This window comes from Drosophila ananassae, chromosome 2L (genome assembly GCF_017639315.1).
Source record: "Drosophila ananassae strain 14024-0371.13 chromosome 2L, ASM1763931v2, whole genome shotgun sequence".
In the NCBI taxonomy this organism is placed as follows: Eukaryota; Metazoa; Arthropoda; class Insecta; order Diptera; family Drosophilidae; genus Drosophila; species Drosophila ananassae.
The window spans coordinates 5384572-5410244 of record NC_057927.1 but is presented as its reverse complement, the minus strand read 5'-3'; the positions used below and the strand labels follow the sequence as shown (position 1 = coordinate 5410244).

Below are 25673 nucleotides of genomic sequence, written 5' to 3'. Positions count from 1 at the left end.
CGAAGACTCACGCGACTCGACTTGGTCCGAGTCGACTGTTTATGGATAGTAAATACACCGTGTCATGGGTCCTTAAGCGTCTTAATTGCCCGCGTATCCTTCGTCGACTAGCAGCGCAATTGGTTTCCAAGGTGGAAATATTATTGGCACATCATAAAACTATAAAACAGCCCGCAGGGGGCCCCCTACTCCTCGCCTTTTCACCTTTCCATTCCCTTCCACTCCGTCCAGTTCAGCGATCCAGAGCCAGGCTATCGAGAATTTCCTTTCCGTCCAATGCCATCAGCGAATTCGTCGAATTCCGAGGAGCGCGCGCGACTTCGATTCCCCGGCGTACGACTCGTCGACGGAATCGCATTGACAGTTTACGACGAACTCCCCGGAGACCGATGTCCCAATCATTGTTAATGTACTCCGTCCTTATTAGTCGTTGATATCCCACGAAGCTGAATTCCACGCCCTGGAACGAGGACATCTTGCTCGTGTGCTGAAATCTGCAATTCCAAATGACAGACCGATAATAGCTTGCTAATAAACTATCATATTTTATATTGATTTATAAATTACTTGTCACGTAAACTATTAATTATGCTTGTACATTTTTCTATTAATTTATTAACTAATATTCAATCGATGAAATTTAATAAACTTGCAGATAGCTGGAAGGTTTCTATCCAAAATATTCGAAGGTGAAATCAGGAAAATAAAATTACTTAAGAAATACATTTCTTAAATTTAATATTGGTAAGGTTAAGTGTTAGTAAATTTTAAATAAAAGAAGAAGTAATAAATAAACTAATGAATATTTTAAATAATTTTTAAGGCTTCTAAAAGAAATATAATTTGAGTAAAATTTTTAACAAACTGCCTGCTAAAAAAACCATCAATCTCATCCTGCTCAGTCGGAGCGGCTGACATAGAAGGTGTTAACATGGCCCTTACTGAGAGTTGGACAATTCGAAATTTATATTTAAGGCCATTAATGGGTCCATTGCGATGCATAATTCCCATTTCATTCAGTTTACGAGGTCATCATCTCTATTGAAGAGCGGCAAGACAATGCGAATAAGTGTGACAGGAGCAATTATAGCCTGATCCTGATGCGATGTCAACACAACAGAGCTCGAAGACATCGGCAGGCAGTTGACATTGAGCGCAGGACGTGCAGGATATCGCACAGAAGCCAAGGACACAGGCGACGCGTGACGCATTGGGAAAATATTTGTACAAAAACATTGAGAAGTTCTGAAAAGGAGCACAGCGTTCCGGCATCCTTGACTTTGATTGGTACCGATCGGGTCTGGCTGCCCAAGGTCGAAGTTGATGAGATGACCTCGAGCGGCGTCGTCAGTGGGCCACCGATCGAGGGTCCTTGAAGCAGTATCCTGTCTGGCTTTCTCTTCGCCTAGAATGAGGCATGCCAAATGAAGTTTTCTAGCCGTAGATTGCTTCATCGAGCATCGGACATCTGGCAGATTGATTTCCCCCAGAGGAGGGCTAACGACTCGATCCGTTCGGTGATCGGTGCAATTCGATTGTTAAATCAAACAAATCGCATAACGCACAACAAAATTTTGAATAATTCTCGAGCACCGCTCACTAATTAGCCGCCGATTGAGGCAATCACATTGATTGCTCCAAGGAAAGCCTCACGCTGGGTCCGTCTTAGACGGACTGACGCTGATACTATATATAGCCAGATATCGGGTCTGTACGGGGAACTTACACCACTCGCTGTTCTTTGTTTTGTTTGTTGATAATTTTTCTCAGCCCTTTACGGTTTTATACACAGCGGGTCGTCGCCTGTTTCCCTCCGATAATGATTGCGATCTATTCGATTGTTTTTTTTTTATCTCTCCCCACGAATAGGTATACAGATAATGAGCCATCCCCCAATGGGGAGATCACCATCGACTTCAAAGGAAATCCAGTCCCAGCATGCGACCATCGTAGTTCCACTCAAGCTAGGAAAACAAACAAAAATCGGGACTAACGGCAACTGGAGTATCCGTGTGGATCATCTTATGTAATGCCGCAATTTGTAGTTTTAGTTGAAAAGCGTTTGAAGTCGGAAATATTAATGATCTCGGAGCAGCAGGTTCGCCAATCCATAAACCAATTAAAGAAAACAATACTTCCTATATTGCGTAAACTATTCGAACTGTTTGGACTGAACTCGGTAGAATCTTTTTTTTTTCTATTTTGAGATGTGCATTTTGGAAAATTTTCTTTTTCGGAAGACTTTTTTTTAGCTAAATCGCCTATCCTAATGATTTTGGTCACTAAGGACTCGCTTGACCAACGGCAGCTGACTCTTCGACTTCTGATGACAATAATGATGCAGGGCAGAGGGCTGGGAATTAACACATTCGCCTCCTCCAGGCGCGTGCCTGTTCCACGTTCCCGTGCATTTATCAATATTCCGGCCGACCCACCGACCGGGCCACCCGGGCCTTACTGGGCTAACCCTCATGGAAGTGCCAAAAATGTGCAACGCCGCCTGCGGAAGGAAAGGAGGAGGAACTGAAAAGGGGAGGAGGAGAGAAACGGACATCCAGCTACTCAGGCACAATGGGATGTTCCCGATTCACTGTCAAGGTAATTTATTAATTCGACAATAAAAACGCACGAATTCTTGGGTTCAGATTCGGATTCACATTCGTTTGGTTTTGGGTTCTGAGCCGTTTGGTTCTGAGCTTGGGGTGTGTTGTGGTCGGACACTCGCATGTGGGCCTTACAACTCAATTAAAGTTGCCTGGGTCCTGGACGCTGAGCCTGTCGATGTCCTTTGGAGATCCGGGGAGAGTATTTTATGGCCATGTGTTCGGTTAGGGTTAATCTTCATTGACGCATTGATAGAGTTCGATTGGCCGTAAGTGAGAACGTTAAGTGGACTGGAGGCACTAAAATTCCAATAAAATTTAATTTTTCGACTAATTCTTTAAAATAAATGAATTAAGAGTTCATGGAACATTTCAGTTACTGTTAAACATTTGTAAGTTCAAAAAAAGTATAAAAGAAAAATCTCTTGAATCTAAAAATATTTTTTTTTGTAAATAATATACAAATAGTTAAGTCAAAGAAAGAAACCTATTTCTTATGTAATAATTTTCCTTTACTTTAACGGTTTTATTAAAAAATGTTATTGCAGTTTTGAAGCAACATAAAAATATTCTTAAGTTCCCAGAGTTTGTGGAGTTCTTTTGGCAACCAATTATTTTTAGAAAATCTTCCTTTGACTGAAATTTTGGAATATTTCTCAATGGCATAGTTCTCTGCCCACTCCAGATCTGCTAGATTTTCAAAAATTTACTCTAAAACCAGAAACCCGCTGAAATACATCCACTGGCAATGGAAAATCAAAGGACCTCGGGGGGAAGAGGACTGTTGCAGTCTGGCGGACTCGCGTCTGTCAAACTGAAAAACGCCATAAATTTCAAGGAACAATGGATGCTGGCAGGACATGGGGGATGGGTTGCTGGGGCAGGGGTAGAATTGGCACATGCACAAACGGCACACATATGCCAGGCTATCGATATGCGAGCTAGGGGTGAGCTGAACGGGGGTGGCTGATGCCAAAGAAGCATTTTCCAGCCGCGTAAGCCGATCAGAAAGTCGTGTAAACACAAAAAGTGGGCGAGCGGGACGATTGCTTTTTTAGCAGTCAATTTAGCTGAGCGGCTTTCGGGTGCTGGGCAAACAGAAGGATGCGCTTATGTACATGCCGGGAGGAGTGAGTGAGCTGAGGAGCGGGAGCGGGAGTTGCGCACTTGCTGGCCACGAGGGCAAACAAAAAGCGCAAACACGCGACCCTCGCACGCGCAATCGCCATCCTCGGGATCGGACGCAATGTTATCCTTTTTGGGCGGACGACGGAGCCGCGAAATAAATTCGTAGGGAAAGGGCCCGATTCCGGGAACAACTGGCAGCCAGTCCTGACAGAATCTTCGGTTGGCAAAAATCCAGAGAAATTTTTAGGGAATCATAAACGGGGCAGGGAAAAAGCCTTTTGTCGAAGGATCGTTTCAGCAACAGTTTACCGCTTACCGTTTGCAGTTTACAGTTCCTTTTTATGTCTTTATGATTATTGCAATTAGAGTGGGAGGGAAGCTCCGTCCGCCGTCCCGCTCGCAGCTCGCTGCTCGCAGCACCTCATGGGTAGACATCTCATGGACGTAATTACTGGACCAGCGTCTCAAGGACGCAGGGGAAATTCTCAGCCTCGGCCGGATAACTCGCGATGATAATGGGCGCGATGGGTAGGTAATAAGCAGCACAGCAGGTAGGCTCCGAACGGATAACTCGGCGAGTCCTCCGGATAACTTCCCCTCTCGCTGCCTGCAAGGACATTTCGCAGGGAGGGGTGGTTCGAACAGCAGGCGGCAAAGCGTCATGCGCAGGGATATTTATGCGCTATGACGAGCAGCGTGTGCCGTGCCTCGCAGGACTTTGCTATATATGCAGGATCTGCCGCAGGACCAGCTCATTCGCAAACTCACCAGCGACGCGTTCACATCGCAGAGGTTGCAGTTCAAAGACGAAAAGTGCATCATACATCACAGACATGGCCGCCAACAGCCACTACAACTACTCCGCCGAGAACATGAACATGTACAACATGTACCACCACCACAGCCTGCCTCCCACCTACTACGACAACGCCTCCGGCAACGGCTACTACCAGGCCAGCTCCAGCTATCAGAGCTACCAGGGCTACTATCCCCAGGAGAACTACTCGGAGAACTGCTACTACTATGGCCAGCAGGAACAGGTGCCCCAAGTGCCCGAGGTGCCCCAGGTAACCCAACAGCCCGCCACCCCTCCGCCCAAGGCCGCCAAGCGCAAGGCCGAAGAAGATGCCGCCTCCATCATTGCCGCCGTCGAGGAGCGACCCAGCACTCTGAGGGCCCTGCTCACGAATCCCGTGAAGAAGCTGAAGTACACCCCCGACTACTTCTACACAACCTTGGAGCAGGTCAAGAAGACGCCTGCCCCCACCACCAAGGCCACCGCCGCCGCCAGTCCCGCCCCCAGCTACGATCAAGAGTACGTGACTGCCCCCACGCCCAGCACCTCCGAGGACGTAGACTACCTGGATGTCTACTCGCCACAGTCCGCCCAGTCCCAGTCGCTGAAGCTGAAGAATGGCGACTTTGCCACCCCGCCACCAACCACGCCCACCTCCCTGCCGCCCGTTGAGGGACTCAGCACACCACCCCAGTCGCCGGGGGAGAAATCCTCGTCCGCCTCGTCAGCTGTCAGCCAGGAGATCAATCATCGAATTGTGACAGGCCCGAGCAACGCAAACGATTTCAATTGGTCGCACATCGAGGAGACCTTGGCAGCAGGTAAGGATCATCCCCCAACAAAATATGAGTTTACAAATCAAAACTGGAACTCAAATTTTGATAGCCTCTTTAGAGTTTGACGAACAATGACTAACCAATACTTTTATTTTATTTTCTCTTCAGATGGCAAAGACTCGAAACGCACCCGCCAGACCTACACCCGCTACCAGACCTTGGAGCTGGAGAAGGAGTTCCACTTCAACCGATACATCACCCGTCGTCGTCGCATCGACATCGCAAATGCCCTGAGCCTGAGCGAGCGACAGATCAAGATTTGGTTCCAGAACCGACGCATGAAGTCCAAGAAGGACCGCACCCTGGAAGGCTCCCCGGAGCACTGCGGTGCGGGCTATGCGGCGTTGCTGCCACCACTGGAGGCCACAGCACCGTACCACCACGGCGGCAATACCAACAACATCAGCACCGCCGTTTCCGCCTCCGCCAACGCCACAGCCGCCTATCCCGCTTACAACCACAGCCACAGCAGTCATGGTTACGGTCTGCTCAATGATTACCCTCAGCAGCAGCTTGCCCACCAGCAGTACGATCCCTACCCGCAGCAGTACCACCAACAGCAGTGCAGCTATCAGCAGCACCACCAGCACCAGCAGGAGCTGTACCCTCTGCCCTAGGTCCCTTGAGTCGCTAGCCAAGGATCGAAACTCGGCCACAACCAAAGAAGCCAACGCACTTCTCTCGGCCATTTGCCGGTGACACGCAAATGCCAAAAGCCGAGAAGGAAGCTGCGAGGATGCGCTGAGTCGCACAGTTGAGCCGCACTCCCTACGGTGCCCAGGACGCTCGGGCACCGCAGGACGAGTGCGCGACAGAGTGCGCAAGTGCTGCGAGCGAGAAACTCAGAAGGAAAGAATGAGGACGAGAGGGAGAGAGCGAAAGGCTCCTTGCTGCGAGCGGAACCCAGTGGCTGGCCATGATGGGTTCTCAGCGATCGATTAGCTGCGGCCACAAACTGGAAAAACACAAGCCAAAACACTATTATGGCCAAAAAGACTTGGAGACTGATAATCGTTTTTGTTGCGGGCCAAGAAGCCTCACTGTACAGTTAGTTTTAGCTAAGTTAAAATTGTATTAGAATCATATTTATTTAAAAAAATATAAAGAAAGTCTATATATTTTATTATAAATATTAAAGAGTTTTGATTTGGGAAAATGGTAATTAAAATGGGGAAATAAAGTACGACCGTTTTGAAGCTTAAGCTAGAAAGAGTTGAGTTTATGGAAGTACTACCATATGTAGTAGACTCTACTAAGTAGAGCTTAGTATAGGTAGTAGTGAGAGTACTTAGTCCATTGTCTTTTTGTTTAGAGTAAGAATTTAAATGGAAAAAGTTCTACCACTTGTGGTTAGCTTCAAACAAAGGCAAGTTTAATATGAAAAGCTTAAGAAGACAACCACCTTCAAATCAATATTATAATTATTTAAAATTTCGAATGAAATTAACTTGTTCAATGGATGGATCTGTAAACCAATGATCTGTGAAAGCTAAAGCTGAATTATTTCAAGTCAAATCTCTTGATTTATGTCTGATTGATTTCATTCTTTGATCACCCAATGCACCACCCAGTGCATTTCGCTTTAATTTTATCCGAAAATCAAACGATTTAATGTTGAGCACGAATCGTGCAAATTCGAGCAGCTGCATTTTTCTCGCCTTGATCCCCCCGATCGCCCTCGGCTATCTCCAGACTTTTCTATAAAATTCACTCTTTTCGCCAGAGAAACGTCCCATTTTGGTCGGGCATTTCGGGCACATCTACCACCACATCCCTTCCGCCTTCCTCCCCTTAGCCGTGTTTGCTCGTCTATTGAAGTGAGACATTGATTGGTCATTTTTCATTGCAGACCCGTGACAGTTATGGGTAACGCAATGCAAAAGAAAAAGCCGGGTCCGGGTTCAGGTTTGGGTTCGGGTCCGAAGTCGAAATGCACACACATTTTCCTGGGGCATCATTTATTCGACTCATTAGGCAAAAGTGGACAGTGGGTGAACTCAGTATCAGTGAGCATCTGTGGATTTTGATTTGGGTGGCAAATACGTTTGATTAAGTAATATAAGTAGTAAATGTTAATATCTATACTTAATTAGTAATATAACCTATACTGTACACTATATTATCATATATATATCATATATTATATTTTAGTCGGTGGTTCTATCTTTTCTTTCTATCTATCTTTAATTTGATATTTCCTTAAATTCTCATAAAAGACTAAAATTTTCTTTGGGTTTTCTGAGGTCATTTCATATTTTTGCCAACATTAACCAAAAATCCTTTTAAAGGATTCCTTTTATGAGTTCCCAAAAAGGCAACTCTTTCTTAGCCAACATTAAGCAAACGAATCTGCAGAACTTTTTTATGGTTTTCCAAGAGTCAACTTTCCCTTTCAATCTTTTTTTTACCGATTCTATTTGTTCAAAATTCCTAAAAAATTTCATGGAGTGGTAAAATATTTACGTGTAAATGACGAAAGAGTTACGTTAACTCTTCCCTGGTCCTTCCCCGAAGCCAATCCGTTTTTTATTCTTTTTATTCGCGTTTTGCTTTATTAGAGAGACCTCGGAGACACTCTTAACTCATTCGCGAACCATAAAACCCAGTAATTCGCGGAAGGAGCCGTCGTTGTGGGCGGAATCCTTTTGCAGACCCGGAGCAGTCAAGGCTGCAAAGTCAATCCTTTAGCGTAATCCTTTAAATAGCCAAAATAAAGCCCGCCTTTGTCAAAACAAAGGACCTCGCTCGCAGAATTCGCATTTGCGAATAGGCGGGTCATTGTGTCCACTTAGTCGCACACGGTACCTGCCTCCTCAGGATCGGGTTCGGAACAGGAATCCTTGGGCTTGGTCCGCTCGAGAACCCTGTCTTGACCCTATCCTTTCCTTTGCCCAGGACTCAGCCTCAACCATAACGATCGTAAAATTATCCTTTCGCAAACACGAGCACACGGCGAAGGCCTTAAGCCGGCGAAGGAGTTACAAAGTCATAAAAACAAAACACCTTTGTCCGCGCAGCATTGTCGGTTGGCGAATTATCCTTTCTGTCGCCGCTGCCGAATCCTTAATCCGCGACATACCTTCAAACAGCTAGAGAAGGACAGCAATATAAACGGTTAGAGGGAGTAATGAAGATTCGCAAATGGCAGGACCCTTGCGAAAGGGGAAGGACACGCAGGCCAAAGGCCGAAATGCAAAAGCGTACAGGGAATCGAGAGGTAAGCCTTTAGCTGGAAAGGATTACATTACATTATCCTTATGTTTAAGATAAACACGGAGCGTCTAAGCCAAAACATTGGATCAAGCGTGCTATTCGAATTAACTTTGCTGAGCTGGGTAACCAAAGGAAGTTTTTAGCATTTCCTTTGATTTAAGAATTTAATAAAAGGAATTACTAATTATGTTTCTAGGCTTCAACCCTCATTATTCTGTATCAAAATAATCCCTTAGAAAATTAATTGGATCAGTTTCTAGTTATTCAAGGAAATAAATACCAGAAGTTGACCGAAAATTAAACTTTGGAGACACTTTTCTGTCGATATTGAAGCCACTTCTGGGCTTGTTTTTACCTTCGATCTTCATTATAATATCATAAAAATCGAAAAAAAATGTCTTTCGACTTTTGCTAATTTCCAAAACGGTTACACACGATTTGGGTAAAAATCAACCCAAAATTAAATTTATCGAATTGCACAATATTTTGATGCAGATGGAAACTTCTTGACGCCCAGATTCGTAAATGGTATTCCGTTTCCATTTCCGATTCAAAAAAGAGTAAATATTGAATACAATTTTCTCAAAACTATGATTTTGGCCAATTTGGTCTTTGGTCTGGTTAACGATGAGTTCCACCTCGATTTATATCAGGAAAATATCAATAACTTGGCTAATACTCATCCGATCGACAAATGTTATGCCTTCCCAATCTTATCTATATGAGTAGAATAATTTTTAAACAAAACCTGACCAACTAAAATTTTAGCAAAATTTTTCATTTTTTCAAAGGGGTAACATCATGATTTTGGCCAAAAATTTAATCAACATTTTATTTTTCTGATTTCTTAATATTTTGTTGCAGATCGAAGCTACTTCCATCCCTGATTCATATATGGTATTTTGTTTCCATATCAAAAGATCCATTTTGACCACCCCTGATCTTAACTTGGTTAACAACGCATTTTCCTTTGAATTATTTCAGGGAAATAGCTATAACTTTTCTAATAATCATCCCATCGACGAATGTTATGCCTTCCCGATCTTATTTTTTCGAGTAGATTCACTTTTAATCAAAACCTGGCCAACTAAAATCTGACCCGAATTTCGCAATTTTTCAAAGGGTCATGATTTTGTCAAAAAATCGACTAAAAATTTTATTTATCGAATTCGATAATATTTTGATGCTGTTTGAAGCTACTTAAATCCATGATTTATAAATGGTATTCCGTTTAAAAATTGACAGAGAAAAGGCGAAGATATTGCCCTTAGTGTGTTTTTTGTATATACCTTTGTAAGAAATTACTATCCTCCCATCTTAGCCAACTTATGTTTTCTTGCATAGGCCAAAGCCATTGACACCAATGATAAGGCCAAGAGATATCATCAAAAATAAGCTGATAAAGCCTCTTTTTGTTGTTCACATTTTTCTAGGATTTCGTGGCCCTTTTCTTATTATAGTTAACAATTATATTTTAATCATACCGTCCCAAAAGCCTGTCAGAATTTTGCTCTCGTCATATCACAGATATTTGTACGACCCGTAACATCGGCAAGTCATTGTAAAGGTCATCACTTCTGGTGGTGGCGCACCCTTTGTTGTGATGGCCATATATTTATGGCGCTCAAAAAGCAATTAATTGTGACCCAAATCAACAGTTTCCGAATGGCTGGCAATATCAACACGGCAGCCCGATCTAATGGCCCGGCAAATGCCACCGATCTCCACGGACCACGGAGACGTTGGAATCGCTATGGATATATGTTGTGTAGTATTTAGTATGTAGCTTGTGTGATGGGAATGGTAATGAGATCGAGATCGGAATGGCCTGGTATGCTGCATGAGTTATGGATGTCGCCCCTGACTGCTTCATTTCTATGCATAGAGTTGGTTCATCTGCCGTGTACTTTCCACGGAATCTTCCAGCCGAACGCCGATGAAATCAGCGCCAAAACCCAAAACACACATATTAAACTAAGCCAAACCTGATAGTCTGCCAGCGGCTAGATCAGTGCTGAACCCTGCCCCAAACCGGGGGTTAACATAAATATGGTAATAAGCCACTGCCACTGAGAATATTCGAGCCAAGACACCCCCGACCCCATCCCATCCCATGGACCATCCTCATGTGAGGCTGCGGGATTTATGGGTTCACCGAATGCTTTATGGCGTGTCGCTTTGACTAATTTATCTGCAAAATTCGACGGCGCTGGCCACGAATTTTATTGTTAATTTATGATTAAGCTGATTATGCTTGAATCGGGCTTGTATCAATTTTTTCCTTTTTTATTTATTTATGTTCGGCTCTCGATTTTTTGGTTAGATATTCAAAACAAAGAGATAGGGTGGACTCTATGAAAGTTGCTTCAGAAGTGTTTGCCAAACCCAAAAATAACTCACTAAAAATAAATTAATTGAGTATTTTTATGATAATTACCGATATAAGGAATATAATATCCAGAGATTCAGCGACAAAAGCACAAATCAACCTCGTTTATGGTGATTTCTTTTTAATTAAAACTGAAAACTCCACCGAAAATTTTGCAACAAAGAAAGCATCTTGTAAAGTAATCTTGCAGATATATTTCAATTATTGTTGTTGCTGGGCCCAAATGCTAATGAAAAATCTGTTTCGTTATTCTGAAAATGAGAGCGAATGCGAAGAAATCTGTGGTCGGTTTAGTTTAAATGGGCCGTAAATGATAATTTTAATTTTTAATCAAACATATGCACTGCGAAAACTGCACCACCGCCGACGAGCGGCATCCACCGCGGATTTTCGAGTCAAAGAGACCGCCGAAAAACACATGAGCAGACATCCTCAGAATCCGCGGATGGCACACAAAACGTTGCACCGCTCGACGTAGCACATCTTGAGTTCTCGTCCCAGGGAGCACGATCTGCCACTGCCAACCGCCTCCGCATCTGCGCTATATGACTGGATGGCTGGCATTATACTTGGGTGTTCATGGCCACGAATTTTTCGTACAAAATTCCATAGTAGATCTTGGGACCTGGAGAAGAAACTTGCCAAGGCGAGGGGTCAATTTATTGTGCTTTTTTAACCAATATAGTTTAAGTTTACAAAGTAAATGAGTTAAAGTTCAAATTAAATAACCCAAACACAAAAAAGTCAACAAAAATGAATGATTATAAAAACTGTACTTCTATATATCCTGAATCCATTGGCTATCGCCCTCTAGCGTCGTTCCAGGAGAAATCTTAAATTAATTTCTCATTGGAAATAATTTTTTAAATTTTCTAACAAGATATTTTCGAAAATGGGAGATTGATTTATCTACATGAGCCTGTCAAAAAGGCAAACTATCTACATGCTAAATACAATTTAAGTGTGACTTGGCATATATATAAAAATAATATATATATGTAATCAATCATATATATAATTAAAGAATAACTAACTTTTTATAAACCAATTAATGGATTATTTTACTGCAGTTTTTAAAAGTATCCTAGCATCTTACATTCGAACAGATAGCAAAGACCAGAACCACTGTATACTGCTTGCAAATACACTGCTTGAGAAAAGAATGTTGCTGTGCTTGTGTTGCTCAACATTTCGGAGGACCCTGAACAGCCTGCAACCACCATTGTTAAAAAATCACAAAATATCCTTCAGAGAAACTAAAATGATATACACATAATAAAATAATAAAAATATTACATTTATTTTCGCTATTTTTATTTTTACCCTTTAATTTCTCTGTTTTTTCTCTGGCCTATTTCCTTTCCATTCAAGGGCCAAAAAAAACTATTTCAGACATTGCCATGCACTATTGTTCTTGGTAATCGAAAGAAGTTATCTGCTTCCCTACTTTGTTCTCCTAATTGCGGACCATGAATGAGTTTCCACGGCCCCCAAACAATACGCAGTGCATGTGGGGAAAATAGCCCAAATACGAGATATATGAACGTGTCTCATTCGACGAAACTTCAAAGATATCCGACATTTTTGTTTCGTCTTGCGTGAGTCGTGAGCGTGAACCGGCAAAAGTTTTGTATGGCGCCTCTCTACAGTTGTTCCTCAATTAAACTTTTGTATAGCGGACGTGGGCTCCCCATTCCCCTGCTTTTGATTCGATCCAAGTTCCCCCTTTCGGAACACAAGCACAAACACAAAGCGAGAGGCCGAGCAAATATGGCGCAAGTAAACAAAAATATCTGGAAGATACAATTATACGCACGCAATTCGTCAATCAGAACGACATTTTTCTTTTATTTGCTCGCCGGTCATTAAAAGCAACAGCAACCTGAGAACGAGAGAACAAATGTAATAAAAGTGCCGCAAGGCAGCGTTTCTTTTTTGTTTATTTTTTGGTTGTGTTTTTAAGCGACTGAGGCAAGTATAACTTGGTTTTGTTTGGGTTTGTTTTGTTCGAAGTTCAGGGCTTTCCTTGGGCAATTATAGTTCTGTTAGATTGAGATGCTCTCTCCTGGGCTTCGGAGCTGCAGTCTCGAACGTTTCGTTGCCGAGATACAGAGATACAAAAGGTAAACTAATTAATTGATTAATGGCCGCGATCACACGCCTTATCTCGCGAATTAATATTATTCAATTTAAAACTGACTTAAAGTCGTTTTCACCACAACTAAGAGTTGTCGCACTATAATGGCGCTCATTAATTCCCCCAGCGAGCGACAGAGAAAGAGACGGGGCTACGCGGTGAAAGAGAGAAAGGTATAGAGCAGTCAGCAAGATCCTTTTGAGATCTTTATCGGCTCCGATCCCTCCGATCCCGTCGAATGAATCAGTTGCCGCAAGTCGGGCCTCAGATAATGCCAATGGATCGCATAACTCAAATCTTATCCAGGCCCTGGTCCTGGTCCTGGCCCAGGCCCTGGTCACATGAGTCCCCGCAATTAATTGAGCTGTTAAATGTAAGTCTCGGAGAAACGAAAGGGAAAAATTAAAATTGACATCCCAATTAATATTTGGCTCGTTTGCATGTCGGGCCCCAGAATACTCGGAACGCATTACAGGTTCTACAGGTTTCTCCGTCCATGGTAGTGCCGCCGAAGAGAAGTTTGTCTTCGGAGAGACCCCAAAACCGTATCGATTTCAATCAGTTAGGTGTGGATATTTCAATTCTGTCCTCAAATTACTCTTGAAACGAAAAAATATCTAGGGGGATCAGAGTTTGTGGATAGATGTATTTAAAGAAAAGCATTCTAGGCAAGTAATATGTCCATACAGATCAATATTTCAATTATCAGACCTTTAAACTTTTCATTCGGTGAAATTTATTAAGCTTTCTATTCTACAAATTTCAACTCCTCAGAGTTGGCCAGTCAAGAAAAATATATACAGAACCCAATTAGATAATTGCATTCCTCCGGTTCGCCGAATGTATCTCATAGATTAAAACATTTTAATTACACGCATCGCTTGGCGGGATTCCAGGCGGGCTGACTGATATGGATTTGCTTCACGCAACGTTCCGGGGATCAAATATGTATAATGAAAACTTCAACGCCATTGCGGGCTCCTTACCTCTGACGGAATGCTGCCAGTGTTTGGCCGTTTTTGGGCCAGTCGTCATCGCAGTCATCCACCAAGATGGTAGGCATTTAAGCCCGGCACATACACAGGCACTGCCATAGCCACACATACACTCGCACACGCACTGTTCACACGGACAGGGCGAGTCCGAGAGTATCCTTTTCGCTTCCTTCACTGACTCCGGCCTCCCTTCAGGGGCGTAGTGCATGATAAATGTCAGGGAATTCGTCAATGTCAAAATCAGACTGTTACAAAGCAGCAACGGCGTCCGCAGCGCACCGAAGTGAATGAATGCGGAGAGAGGGGAGCGGTGGCGGTGAGCGGATCAGGAACAGGAGCAGGAGCAGGAGCTGAAGCGGAAAGCAAGAATGCGTCCAGGATGCGAGCAGGAGCATCACAAAACAACAACAGCTTGGCCAACTGCCGCACCGGATTCGCATTCTCATTTCAATATCATGCATTTCAATATTCACTTAATAGTTTCGCAACGATTGCCTTTTTGTGGAACTAACTTCAATGCACTGGAAAAAAATGTATCCTTTTGAAGGACTTTGCATTTTAATATATAAATTATTGTGTTTATAAAGGCAATATTTTATTTTTATATTTTATAATTTATAATTAGTTAAAACTTATTAGTTTAGCTTAGTAACTTGTTCCTGTGCACTCCAGAGACAGTCCGGAAGGTGCATGGGCATATGCAGTTTCCATGGCCTGCCAATGCAAAATCATCTAGTGGAAATTATGGTGACTAATTGCACCAAATTAATCAGCTCCTGGCGCCCACAACGCAAGCAACAATGGCAATATGAGACGGCGTGTGCAGTCGTGGCTGTTGAGTAACTGGCTAGAATTGAATTTGATATGCTCCATTGGCACCTTACCTCATGTCAGACTCAAGTCGGAATAAAGCAATTAAATTAGTTAGCTGTCCAAAGGCGTTTTCTATTACTGTATTTAAAAAATTACCCTTTAAAAAATCCTCTGAAAAATATCATCTAACATATTTCCTTTAATATAAAAAAAGCTTAAGGGATGCTTGAATTCCAAACAATATTAAACACATTTCCACTTCCATATAAGCAGAAAAAGCAAACATTTTGTCTGTCCTGGACCGACAAAAAACAAAATAGCCATGTCCATTGGCGAGTATTTTGACAAATTGCCCGATTGGACATTGAAACATTTTATCTGCCATGTCGTCGATGCCAATGGGCGCAGTCCGAAGAGAGGAGGGATGATGGGCTTGTGGGTGGGTGGTGGATGGCGCATGGTGGATAGTGGGTGGTTGCTGAAGTGGGTGGAAGCTGAGAGGCGGTGGTGGGTGGGAGATGCGTTGGGTCAGTGCGTGGCATTTTGGTCATTTATATGAACACTCGTCCTTTTTCATTGCCAGTTGGTGTGTCCTTTTTGCCCCAGCTCCCGTTCTGTATCCTCCTATCCCGCTCTCGATATTCTGCTATCTCTGTCTGGGCACATGTGTGCTTCCAAACTTCCAAACTCCAGGCCAAGCCAGACCAAGCCGAACTGATCCAAAGGGCCGCCTTCGGGAGCACATCGTCATGGCGAATGACAGATTAGCAGAGTCCCAATGGACATTTGTAACCGAATGGAGACTCTTGTGTGGGCGGTGAGTGCACTTGGAGAAAATGTATCTAATAACTAGCGGTTTAGCTAATAAATAATAACGTCAAGCTCTAATAATGATCTAAGAATCTATAGAGTACTTGTCCCTTTTTTTCTCAGTGCTTTAGAAGAGTTGGTAGTTGGGTGGTGATTTCGAGTGTAATTTAAATTGCCAGGCTGGACGGAACGCAGCGCTTCTGACCACTGCCCACCTTGAGGGTCCCTGGAGACGCTCGCCGGTGGGCGCTCCTTATCGGCTGTGATTACTTTCTAATCCGTGACAGCATCAGAGCCGCTCGGGTCCAGCGTTGACACAAACAAATGGCCAACCGACAGTGGATGTGGCAGTGGCAGTGGCAGTGGCAACGGCAGTCGGAATGACAGGGCACATCAAACGGGGCCAGAGTGAAAGGTATTAATTGCCATCCCAGGCGTCCAACCGTCCAGGTAGGCTGGCAGGACATTGTGGTGGGTGAGAGTGTTTTTAATGTGAAAGCAATTTCAGCAAATCCCATCCAGCAAGCCAACTCAAACGAAAGAGCCGCCGCATACAGGCGACGGGTGCTAGTTCTTTGGTTATTATAACCAAAGTGGCCATAATTATTTTGATGTTGCTCCGTAATTAGTGTTCGATCAGGTGAATGAAGGGCCAAGGGGAAATGGGAAAAGGGAAAGTGAAAAATTGCATTTCATGCGTGGCTGGCTGCCTCAACAAGGAAATTACGCACCCATACACTGAAGAGTGAAATGCGTTTGGGAGAAACTAATTGCTGACATTCGGAGCAGTGCAACAAAATGGCTGAGTTAAATGGAATGAATGAAAGTTAGAATAGGATTCAATACGATACAGATCAGGGAGTTAAAAGTACCATCGACCCCCTCTCTTTTAGCCAAATACACTACCGATTGGCTCACACGCCCCCGCATCTAGACAACCAGACACCCAGACATCTGTCTAAATTGAATACACCTTGGGGTTAGGGGGTGCAGAAGCCAACGAGATCTTTTGCCATTTGAATGCGTGACTCTGTCGGCTGTTGAATAATGGCCGCAACTCCCGTTGACGAGCACAACAAATTTCATTGCAACGTCTCATACTATCAATGTCGGCAATATGTCAAATATAACAGCGGCTGCAGTCGGGCGGTGGAGCGGCAGATCGGAGCATAGACAGCGGGAGTAGCAGCCACGTGATGCAAAAAAAAAAAATTAAATTAAAACAAAATGAGAGATGCAGGAGCTGCTGCGATGCACAGGCCGAGGCGCATGAAAATTCATTTTGAAAACTGCTCCCCGTTGCCGCTCCCGCTCCCGCATATGAGGCACAAATTAATAACGACGCCAACAGAGTCGACGGCGCGACGAGGCTATATGGCTTTATATCTAAATGCAGTTGGATGGGCAGCCGATTCTAAGATTGAGATGAGCTCGTGATGCATCAGAATTCTTTTACAAAAAATTATTGGAATCATTTAACTAAAAAAGTATTTTGGTTTGAATTTAAATTTAAAGAAACTTTTAGTGGATTTTGGGAAACAAATAGTTTCAGAATCTGGTTGAATTATTTTGTCTACCATTGCTTTCTTAGACAAATAGATAATATGGTATATATTACAAATCTCCATTTAACTTCCATCTTTTGGGACAAATTTAAAATAGGTAGTTTATAGGACAAGTTCATATATTACACTTTAAGGACCTTAGTTTCTTACACTATTTCTACATGCCTAAGAGATGTTTCTTTTTTTCCCATTAATTTATTTTTATGATAATTTTTTAATGTTGTTTTTTACGAAATTCCTTTTGTGTCACGCTGCCACATGTATCGCGGATCCAAATGCAGCTCCCCCGACATCAAAGAATTCACGTCAGCCTCTTCCCATTGGCTTGTTTGAGTGACAGATCGTTCTGGCAGAGGCTTTGAAGTGGAACCCGTGGCAACCATTTAAGATATAATTAACTCGGAATATATGCACGCCAAAATCGGCGAGGAGGAATAAATGGATGTGAAATTTGTTTTCAATATCGAAAGAGGCCCCCCCAGCGAATGCCAAACAAATGACAAAACATAATTCCCCATTATGTGGGAAATGTGTTAACAGAGAAATAAACTAACAAACAAACAGAAAGCCCCCAAACAAATAGCAGTCGAACCGTCGAGCGCTGGCTGAGAAAGAATCAAAACTTTGCCCACTGACAAGCCACTCAACTCACTGACATTGAAAACAACAACAGCCAAGGAAAACAAACTCACACAAAATTAGATTAATTTGGGTAATTTGAAGTTTCGTTGTAATGAGTTTGGTCAGTCATTTGGCTTTGACATTTTCGTTCATTTGGCTTTGTTGTCTTCATTTCGAGGGACTCGGCTTTGTCAACGATTTTCTTATCCCCCTAGCCCTCAACCCAACCCGTCCCCAATAAAAAAATCCATAAAAAAAAAGTCAAACACAAAGTTTTATTCAACTTAGAATCTCCGTCATAACGCCACATTCTGTTCGCCTCGGATGCTGTTTGTTCCTCGATTTATTCGACTGCCCGAAATGTTGAAGTCACCCATTTTTTGAGTGCCTCGAGCGACATCAGTTCCGCATTCAGAGATTCCGACTCGCCTGCAGTTGCATCTTGGGGCTGGCTGGGCTTGTGGGCTCGGGAGGGGGCGTGAATTCCGGGGAGGGTGGGACGAGCGTGTTTCTTATTATTTTTCGCTGATTAATCGATTGTCGGCTGCGTGTCGCTGGCTCTCCCTGCCTCCATATGTCATCCCCGCTGCAGTGTTCGGTGATTCAGACACTTGTCACTGGAAAAATGTAAACATGAAATGCGTTTATGTAGAAATGTAAAAAATATCATCGCAAAATACAGAAATCCCCCTTGTTACGCGCGCCGCTGGCGCTGCACTTTTTCATGTTCCAAGGGGGGGATGCAAAGTTGCTGCGAATAAAAAATGGTTTAACACGACGCGTCTCAGTTGAGAGACTCCCTCCGATTGGGGGGCCATTGCGTAAGGGAAAATGGATTATTTAAGAAGGGTTTTTTCCAAAAAATGCTGGGCTAACTAACTGACAGATTGTCAGGGATTTAGTAAAATTCTTAGCAACTAAAAACCTTTTCTTTTCGTTCAAAACCCATCACAAATTTCACATTCAATGCCTAAAGTAATTGATTCGTTTCATTAGTGAATATTCAAATTTAAAGGCACTACAATTCTATTTGTATTTTGAAAATGAAAGCGAAATGCAGCCAATTCCCAAAAGTAACATTTTTTTCCAAAACCAGACCAGACCAGGCAAAAAAATTCGAGCAGCCCGGATTGGGTTTCCATCGCTGCCTTTTGCGTTGGCCCTGCTCATTGTTTTCCGAGTGCCCTGACTCCGGTTCCCAGTCCCAGTCGTAGTCCCTCATCCGGACTCTGAACCCCGACTCTTCCCTGCGGGCTCCCCCTTTAGCTCGGGGTTCCAGATCCCGGCTGCTGGCTGGGCTGCTTTTGATGATGATGGCATTTCCTTTGGTAGTTGCGTACGTCATAGATTAATGACAGCAATTCATCAAAATCACTCGATGGACATGACGAACAGCCGAAAATTCAGCAGAAGCAGTCAGCCAGTCCAGTGGCTCTAAGGGAGCAACCTAGAGGTCGATACTGTGGAACAGAGAAGGGTACAAAGCCGCCCTGTCAAAGTGGCACATTTTTGGTTTTTCAGTTTATAGCATTTTTTCCTTTTTTTTTTTGGCATCCCAGGTCCTGAAAGTTTTTTTTTACCATTCTATTTTATTAAGCGTTAAGACCACCAGAGCTAATATTGTTTGCTTTTGAACATATTAAATGCTTACAAGATTAAAGCGATCTAAATTGGCACAGATATGGATGGGTTTGGAGAATTTTTACTTAAAAATTATCAACTAATTTGGAGGCTGATCCAAATCAAAGGCGTCAAAGTGCATCGTCTATGAAGACGCAGCGATCGATCAATTGCCGGAAGAGCAGGCAACTCCCGGCAAGGTCCAATGACAACGCTTCTATGAATAGACCATCCCAGCACACTTACCAACTAGATGGCTGCCTGGCCACTTAGCATGAATCCGGCATTAGTGGGAAGACATCGACATCCCATACAAGACACTTGAGATCCGCCATGGAAGAGGGGGATTTGGGAAAGCGGCGTTTGCTTGCCACGTTTAATTAACAACAAAAGTGTGACTGCAACACGTCCTCGCTGCACAGAGTGATCACTGTACAGTGTACACCTCTCGCTCCCCAGACATCTGTGAGTTTTTATTCAAAACTCTTGTCGCCTGGTCGACGGCATTATCGGAAACTGATTAATAACCGATGTCGGGGCCCTGGCGGCATTCCCAAAGTGTGGGTTCGTGTTTCCCACTGATTGTCCCGTCCCCCATCCCAAGGCGGGAGATCTTGTTCCGAGCTGTGTATTTTGTCTTGATCTGCAAGAAGACTCTGGTGCTGGAGCCTCTTGCGACCAAAAACACGATCTCTGAAGTGTAAAAATAAATGGGGAGAGGGAGTACTTTAGATAAACTATTTTTAACAGTATTTTGATTAATCAGAGAACCCCAATATTTGACAAGAAATATTTGTTTTTCGGAAATGAGCGAAACTGCAAAGCCATTTATAGATTCTCGAAATCAATCAGACCATAATCACTCCCAAGATTAAGATGCCTCAAATAGAGGCCTTGGCATCGATTCGAGTTTTCATAATTGTTTTTTAAGTGCCGCACAAATTACTTAATCACGTTCGGAGAAGCCCTGGGCCTAAGACTCGGACTCGGGAACGAGTTCAGAGCGTCCGATGGCTCCTTGTGGGGATGGCGATGTCCTGGCCTCCTGCGATTATTCAACTGTTTTGTTTGATAAATGTTTTTATCACCGCATCGAGTTCATTCAGTGCCAGCAGCGCTTAATCTGAATGCCATCGTCAACTGATGGCAGCGCATTAGTTTGCCACGGGCCCAGGGGCGTCCGAAAGGGGCTGTTGGTTGGGATTGGGGTTGGGGGTGCTGGGAGAAGCTGTGGGTTTGCCAACGGAAGTTTCATTACAGTCGCTCCAAGGAGGAAATGAAACGAATGCCCGTCCGGTCTCCACTCCTTGCCGGCGCTGAAATCGATGCGTATCTTGAGTGATGATTTGCGGTGTGTGAAAAGTTAGAGTTGAAAGTTTGTGGAAACCATAAAATAATTAACACTTGATTATTATTCGGGGACCGAAAGTTTCGCAGCTTGGCTTAAGTGTCGACATGGGTGACATCGATTTAATTTCCACGCCAACTTCTTCCTCGAAAACTATTCGACTGCAATCTAAAAACAGATTTAGACTCGGTTGGCTGTCAGCAGCAGAAAGGAGGAGCGCTTTAGATGCAAATTTCTGCACTGCGAGATGGATGCAGGCATTAATCTATCAAATTTCCACACCCTAGTCCCCACTTTTTTTGCTCCTCAGCCTTTGTTCTTTCTAATAAACTTAAGTGCAAGTTGCAAGCCGGCGACAAAAGCGCCAAAGACAAAGGAAACTGGAATAAAAAATTAACGTCAAACAAAGAAAATCCACCATTATTATGTGCCACGCACATCCACATACAACACAATGCGAATAAAAGAAATGCGGTTCACTTTGCGACATTTTTTTGGGGAGCTCGAAAAGTATGAGACTATGTTTGTAGGGTTTACTGGGAGCTAGAGCTCTTTTATAATTCAGGAGCCAGACTTGAGGTAATCAACAGATGATATTTATAAACTAAACCAAGTCAAGAAAACTTAATTCATATTCAGAACCGTAACGAGTAGCCTCTTAGAGTTCTGTGCCTTTTTAGCCTTTCAATACTTGTGTCTTCTGAAAACTTTCCGAAAACTCTTCGATCCACCCAAAAAGGACAAAGCGCCAGGAACTCCGCGTTTCATCCCTGCCAAGGGAGTCTTTTTGGGCAACCTATAGTTCGCTGTGTTACTGTTTTTCCTTCCTTAGTTTTATTTTTTTTTGTAGTCCTGTAGGGAAACAAGGGTGACATGATGGACAGACGTCGACGTTTTTCATCAACGCTCGTCATCTTGTGTCATCGTCAGAAGGCGACTTCCTCGGAGACTTCCAACAAAGGACTCACGCACTCGAAACAGTGCGTACGGCGGCCATTGGTGGTGGCTGGCGGGCAGGGTGGTGTGGTGTGGTGTGGTGGGGATGATGGCTGTGCCACTGCCGCCATGGTGGTGGTGGCAGTTGTGCGTATTTTTGTGTCACATTCCAATCTATATCAATCTTGTGTTCGCAATGACGGATGGCATTTGTCAATGTCAGACATTTTCGTTTTCCATTTGAGCCTCTAATGGCAGACAGGCAGAGAAAGCAGGCGCAGGCACACAGAGCTCCTGTTTCCTGGGTCCTGTGTGTCTGTGTTCAGCCCAGAGTCCTGAGCTCTGGGCCAGCCTTAAAGTCAGCTCTGGGCTGCCACTTGCCACAGTCAGCAGCGCCCACGCCCACCCCAAATGCTACGCCCTCGACGCATGAGTTTGACGAATTTGATGTCAAATATTTTCCTTGTTTCCCCCAGCGTTTTTTTTTTTTATGAAAAGCGTTTTCTGGGAATAGAATTGGCTTCTGTGGGTGCGCTCCGCCCTTGCCACAAGGGAAATTCTCCAACATTGGGGGTGGTTGTGCCCTCACACTCGCTTAATTCTTATTAGTTTTTGCCGGCAATCTGTGTTTAGGCCGGAAATCAGTAAATGTGTTTGCACTAAGTGTTTTTGATTCACAAATATTTGCATTCTTAGGGAGATGTTGGGGATTCAATGCTGGGAGAGATCTTCAAGGATGTAGAACCTTTAAATATTACTTAAAGTATAGTAAGTACAGAATATACCATAAACTGTATAAGGTATCCCCCAGGACCTTTGTTTAAACCCAAATATTCATTACACTTCGACCTTCGAAATGAGCCTCTTGCTACAAATTGGAAAATCATTAATCACAGGGTTAAATGTTTAATTTAGCAGAGCCGGTGCAGGACAGTTGCCGTCAAAACAAACACTCGACATCATTCAACATTAAGTAATGATAAACCAAGACCTGCGTGTCCCTATAAAATATGAAGAACAAACGAAACAATGATCGGAGGCTGAGCAAAGTAAACAGAAACCACCCGCAAATGTGTCAGCCAGGCCGAAAACAGTCCAAACAGAAAACCAATGCCGGCATGGCCCGTCCCGGCCAAAATAAAACCAAACCGAATAGCCGCCGTTTTGTTGGACATCATTAATAACAAAATACAACGAGCGGAGCGGCCAGAATTAATGAATGCTTATGAGCTGGCACTGCCAAAGATGTGCTAAACGCACGTCCAGCCCCAGAAGGAATCGAATGGAACGGAACGGAACGGTTCCAGAAGAGATCTCTGGCCAGTCAGTCGGAGCGGAAATTAATGAATTCGCCCGAAATTAAAACCGAAAAACAAAACCGAAATGCATAAACAATTGAAAAGTGTGTCGACTGATTGGGCGGACTGGGATGGCATCCACAATCGAGGTACTGGTACCATGTTGTCTGCCCTGTTAGAGACCATCCGAATCCTTTGGCAGCAATCGAGTTCGAGTATTCGAGTAGACTTCATGTCGACATTACGTTTGTTTGATCGTTTCGAGTGGAGCGAGGCACGCGGGGCGTTGGGTGATTGATGAAGCCCAAACGCGGATTTCACACCCAGCCGATATCGCATACAAATCGAATTAAAGACAGAGCCAAACGATGGCTAATTAATTTCCACCAAATATTGATAAATGATTCCTCGACTGGCAATGCAAATCTTCGTCGGAATGAACCTAAAAGTTCTTGTTCCACAGAAAATAACAAATAGTTACAAGTTAGTCTGTTAGCTAGAAGTTATTTAAAATTTAAATTCATCTTTTTAATACTATTCTCTATTGAAACGCAAAATATCACATCTAGAAACTCCAAAGTTAGTCACATTTTTCTCAGTGCACTTCGATCGAGGGCCTATAAATAGACGGCCCTGATAAATGATGTGCCGAAGAACGGCTTCAAGTGACGGGGGCAATTATGCGAGGAGCCAACTGAGGCCCAAATGACAGGTCGATTGAGTTAACGTTAACGCTAAACGCTAACGCCTGCTGCCCCTGGATCTTCCATGGCCATGGATTGGCAAGAGGCTGGGGATGAGCCGAAAGGGAGGAGTTGCTGCATCCAGCTACCAGCTAAATTTGTGGCTATTTCTGTAGGAGCGTTTAGGTCGATCGCCGCACGATCGATCGCCAATCATTAATAATCCATTGGAACAAGGTCTTGTAGCAGAAACAGCAGCAGACGGAGTCTTCGGTGGACTGGTATCTGGTACCAGGGCCAAACAGGTGTGCCCGACCCCCTCTGTTCCGGCGCCCCCTGCCACTGGACTGTGGGCTTTCGAAATCGATCATCGTCACGCCGCTGCCGTAGTCGATTAAAGTGAGCGAATTTTCATTACCAGAATTCATTTATTTCGCTAAAGAAAAATATAATTAAATATCCCGTTGATTGTGTTGCCTGATCGTTTCTTTTTTTTTCGATTTTGGCTTATGTTTTGGCTTTCAATTTTGTGGCTTCAACCTGAGTGGGCTAAGAATAGACAGGGGCCGGGACCACACACACGAAATTGGTAATAGAGATTGTTTATGGAATGGGAATGTGAGGCTGGTTTCTGGCAATTTTAATTATAAACTTTAGGCGATGTTTTGGTGGTAATTAGAAGTGTAATTTTTTAGGCACTTAACTTGCCAACAGAAACAAAAATTTTCATGTAAGTACTTTATAAGATTTTGGATTGAAAAGCCTTTCCTGATGGTCCTTTCTGATGGATACTTGACTTTTAAGTTCTAAAATACTTACAGAAAAATGGTCACTATTTTATCACAGAACCGATTGTGCCCACGATGAAATTGAAACTGAACTCCTTTCTGCCCTTAACTAAAATCTATCTCCATTCGCATCTGGCTCATCAAAGTCAAAAGTCAAAGGCCATAAATCTCCGGCAGACGGACAGTGAGCGACAAAGGATAAAGTCAAAACACAAAACAAACAGACGCCCTACCGCCCGCCCACGCGGAGAAAGGATGTGTGCAGAGCGAAGTTTTATGATGGTCAGTGTCAATGGCGATTGACGTTTTGAAGGACATGGACTACCTACGGCAAGGATTACAAAGGATTGCCGAACAATCGAATGGGCAATATTTGCATATCCATTTGCCACGCATCCCGGAAAATGTCAAGGCCACTCGGCAGGAACACAATGGGTGAAATGGAAGAGAGTGTAAGCCGGTCCTCTAAGGGTGTCAAAGGTTAGAGGAAGGGGATATCAGGCGAAAGAAGAACAATAGTACGGAGGACTATCTCCGCTGCAATTGAAGGACATGTGTTGACGGGTCTTCCCGCTTTTAGGCCGTTCCATTTGGCTAATGACTCCACTTGGGTCTTGGCATTCGGCGGTTCACCAGTTGCTAATGTGAGTCGGGAGAGGACTGGGGATCCCTGGCTGCGTGCTGCATGAAATGGCTGCACATTTGCATAATTATGGTAATTATCAATAAATATTCATTAGTGTGAGACTGATGCTTAAATTTAATTTACTTTTAATTAGTCTCATAACAATTACGAGCGAGCACTTTCGGGGCAACAAGTTGCCTCATTGTATAAAATAAAATTGTCTAAAATTTAAGTTCGCATACAATTTATACAAATTATTATTTAGATGAAGGGAACGAAAACACAAATCAATTTTGTTCACAGTCCCAGTAAGAATAAACCATAAACCTAAAGGCCATACTGTTTTCTTTATTTAAGTTAAGAAACATAAAATATTGAAATGAAAAATCGATTTCCAAATGATCTGCCCTTATCTGGGCAACTCAGTAGCTTTTGTTTTAGGCCACCGAAATGAATTTTAAATCGCTGG

The 25673-nt window shown here is 43.5% G+C and overlaps 1 protein-coding gene and 1 long non-coding RNA gene across 3 annotated transcripts; one reads left to right on the top strand and one right to left on the bottom strand.

Annotated features, from left to right (window-relative positions):
• Positions 1-4403: 4403 nt before the first annotated feature.
• Positions 4404-6470, top strand: LOC6499977 (segmentation protein fushi tarazu). The gene is made up of 2 exons (XM_001953467.2): positions 4404-5348; positions 5472-6470. The coding sequence occupies exons 1-2, from the start codon at positions 4409-4411 to the stop codon at positions 5978-5980; spliced, it is 1449 nt and encodes a 482-aa protein (XP_001953503.2). The 5' UTR covers positions 4404-4408; the 3' UTR covers positions 5981-6470.
• An 11691-nt stretch (positions 6471-18161) lies between these two features.
• LOC116656560 lies at positions 18162-24823 on the bottom strand. Of its 2 annotated transcripts, XR_006507822.1 has the most exons (3): positions 24611-24720; positions 19773-20219; positions 18162-18523 (listed from the first exon to the last, which is right to left on the bottom strand). It is a non-coding gene; the product is annotated as an uncharacterized LOC116656560 (long non-coding RNA). The 2 variants fall into 2 exon arrangements; XR_004311512.2 differs by lacking the exon at positions 19773-20219 and having other exon boundaries at positions 24611-24823.
• Positions 24824-25673: the final 850 nt, after the last annotated feature.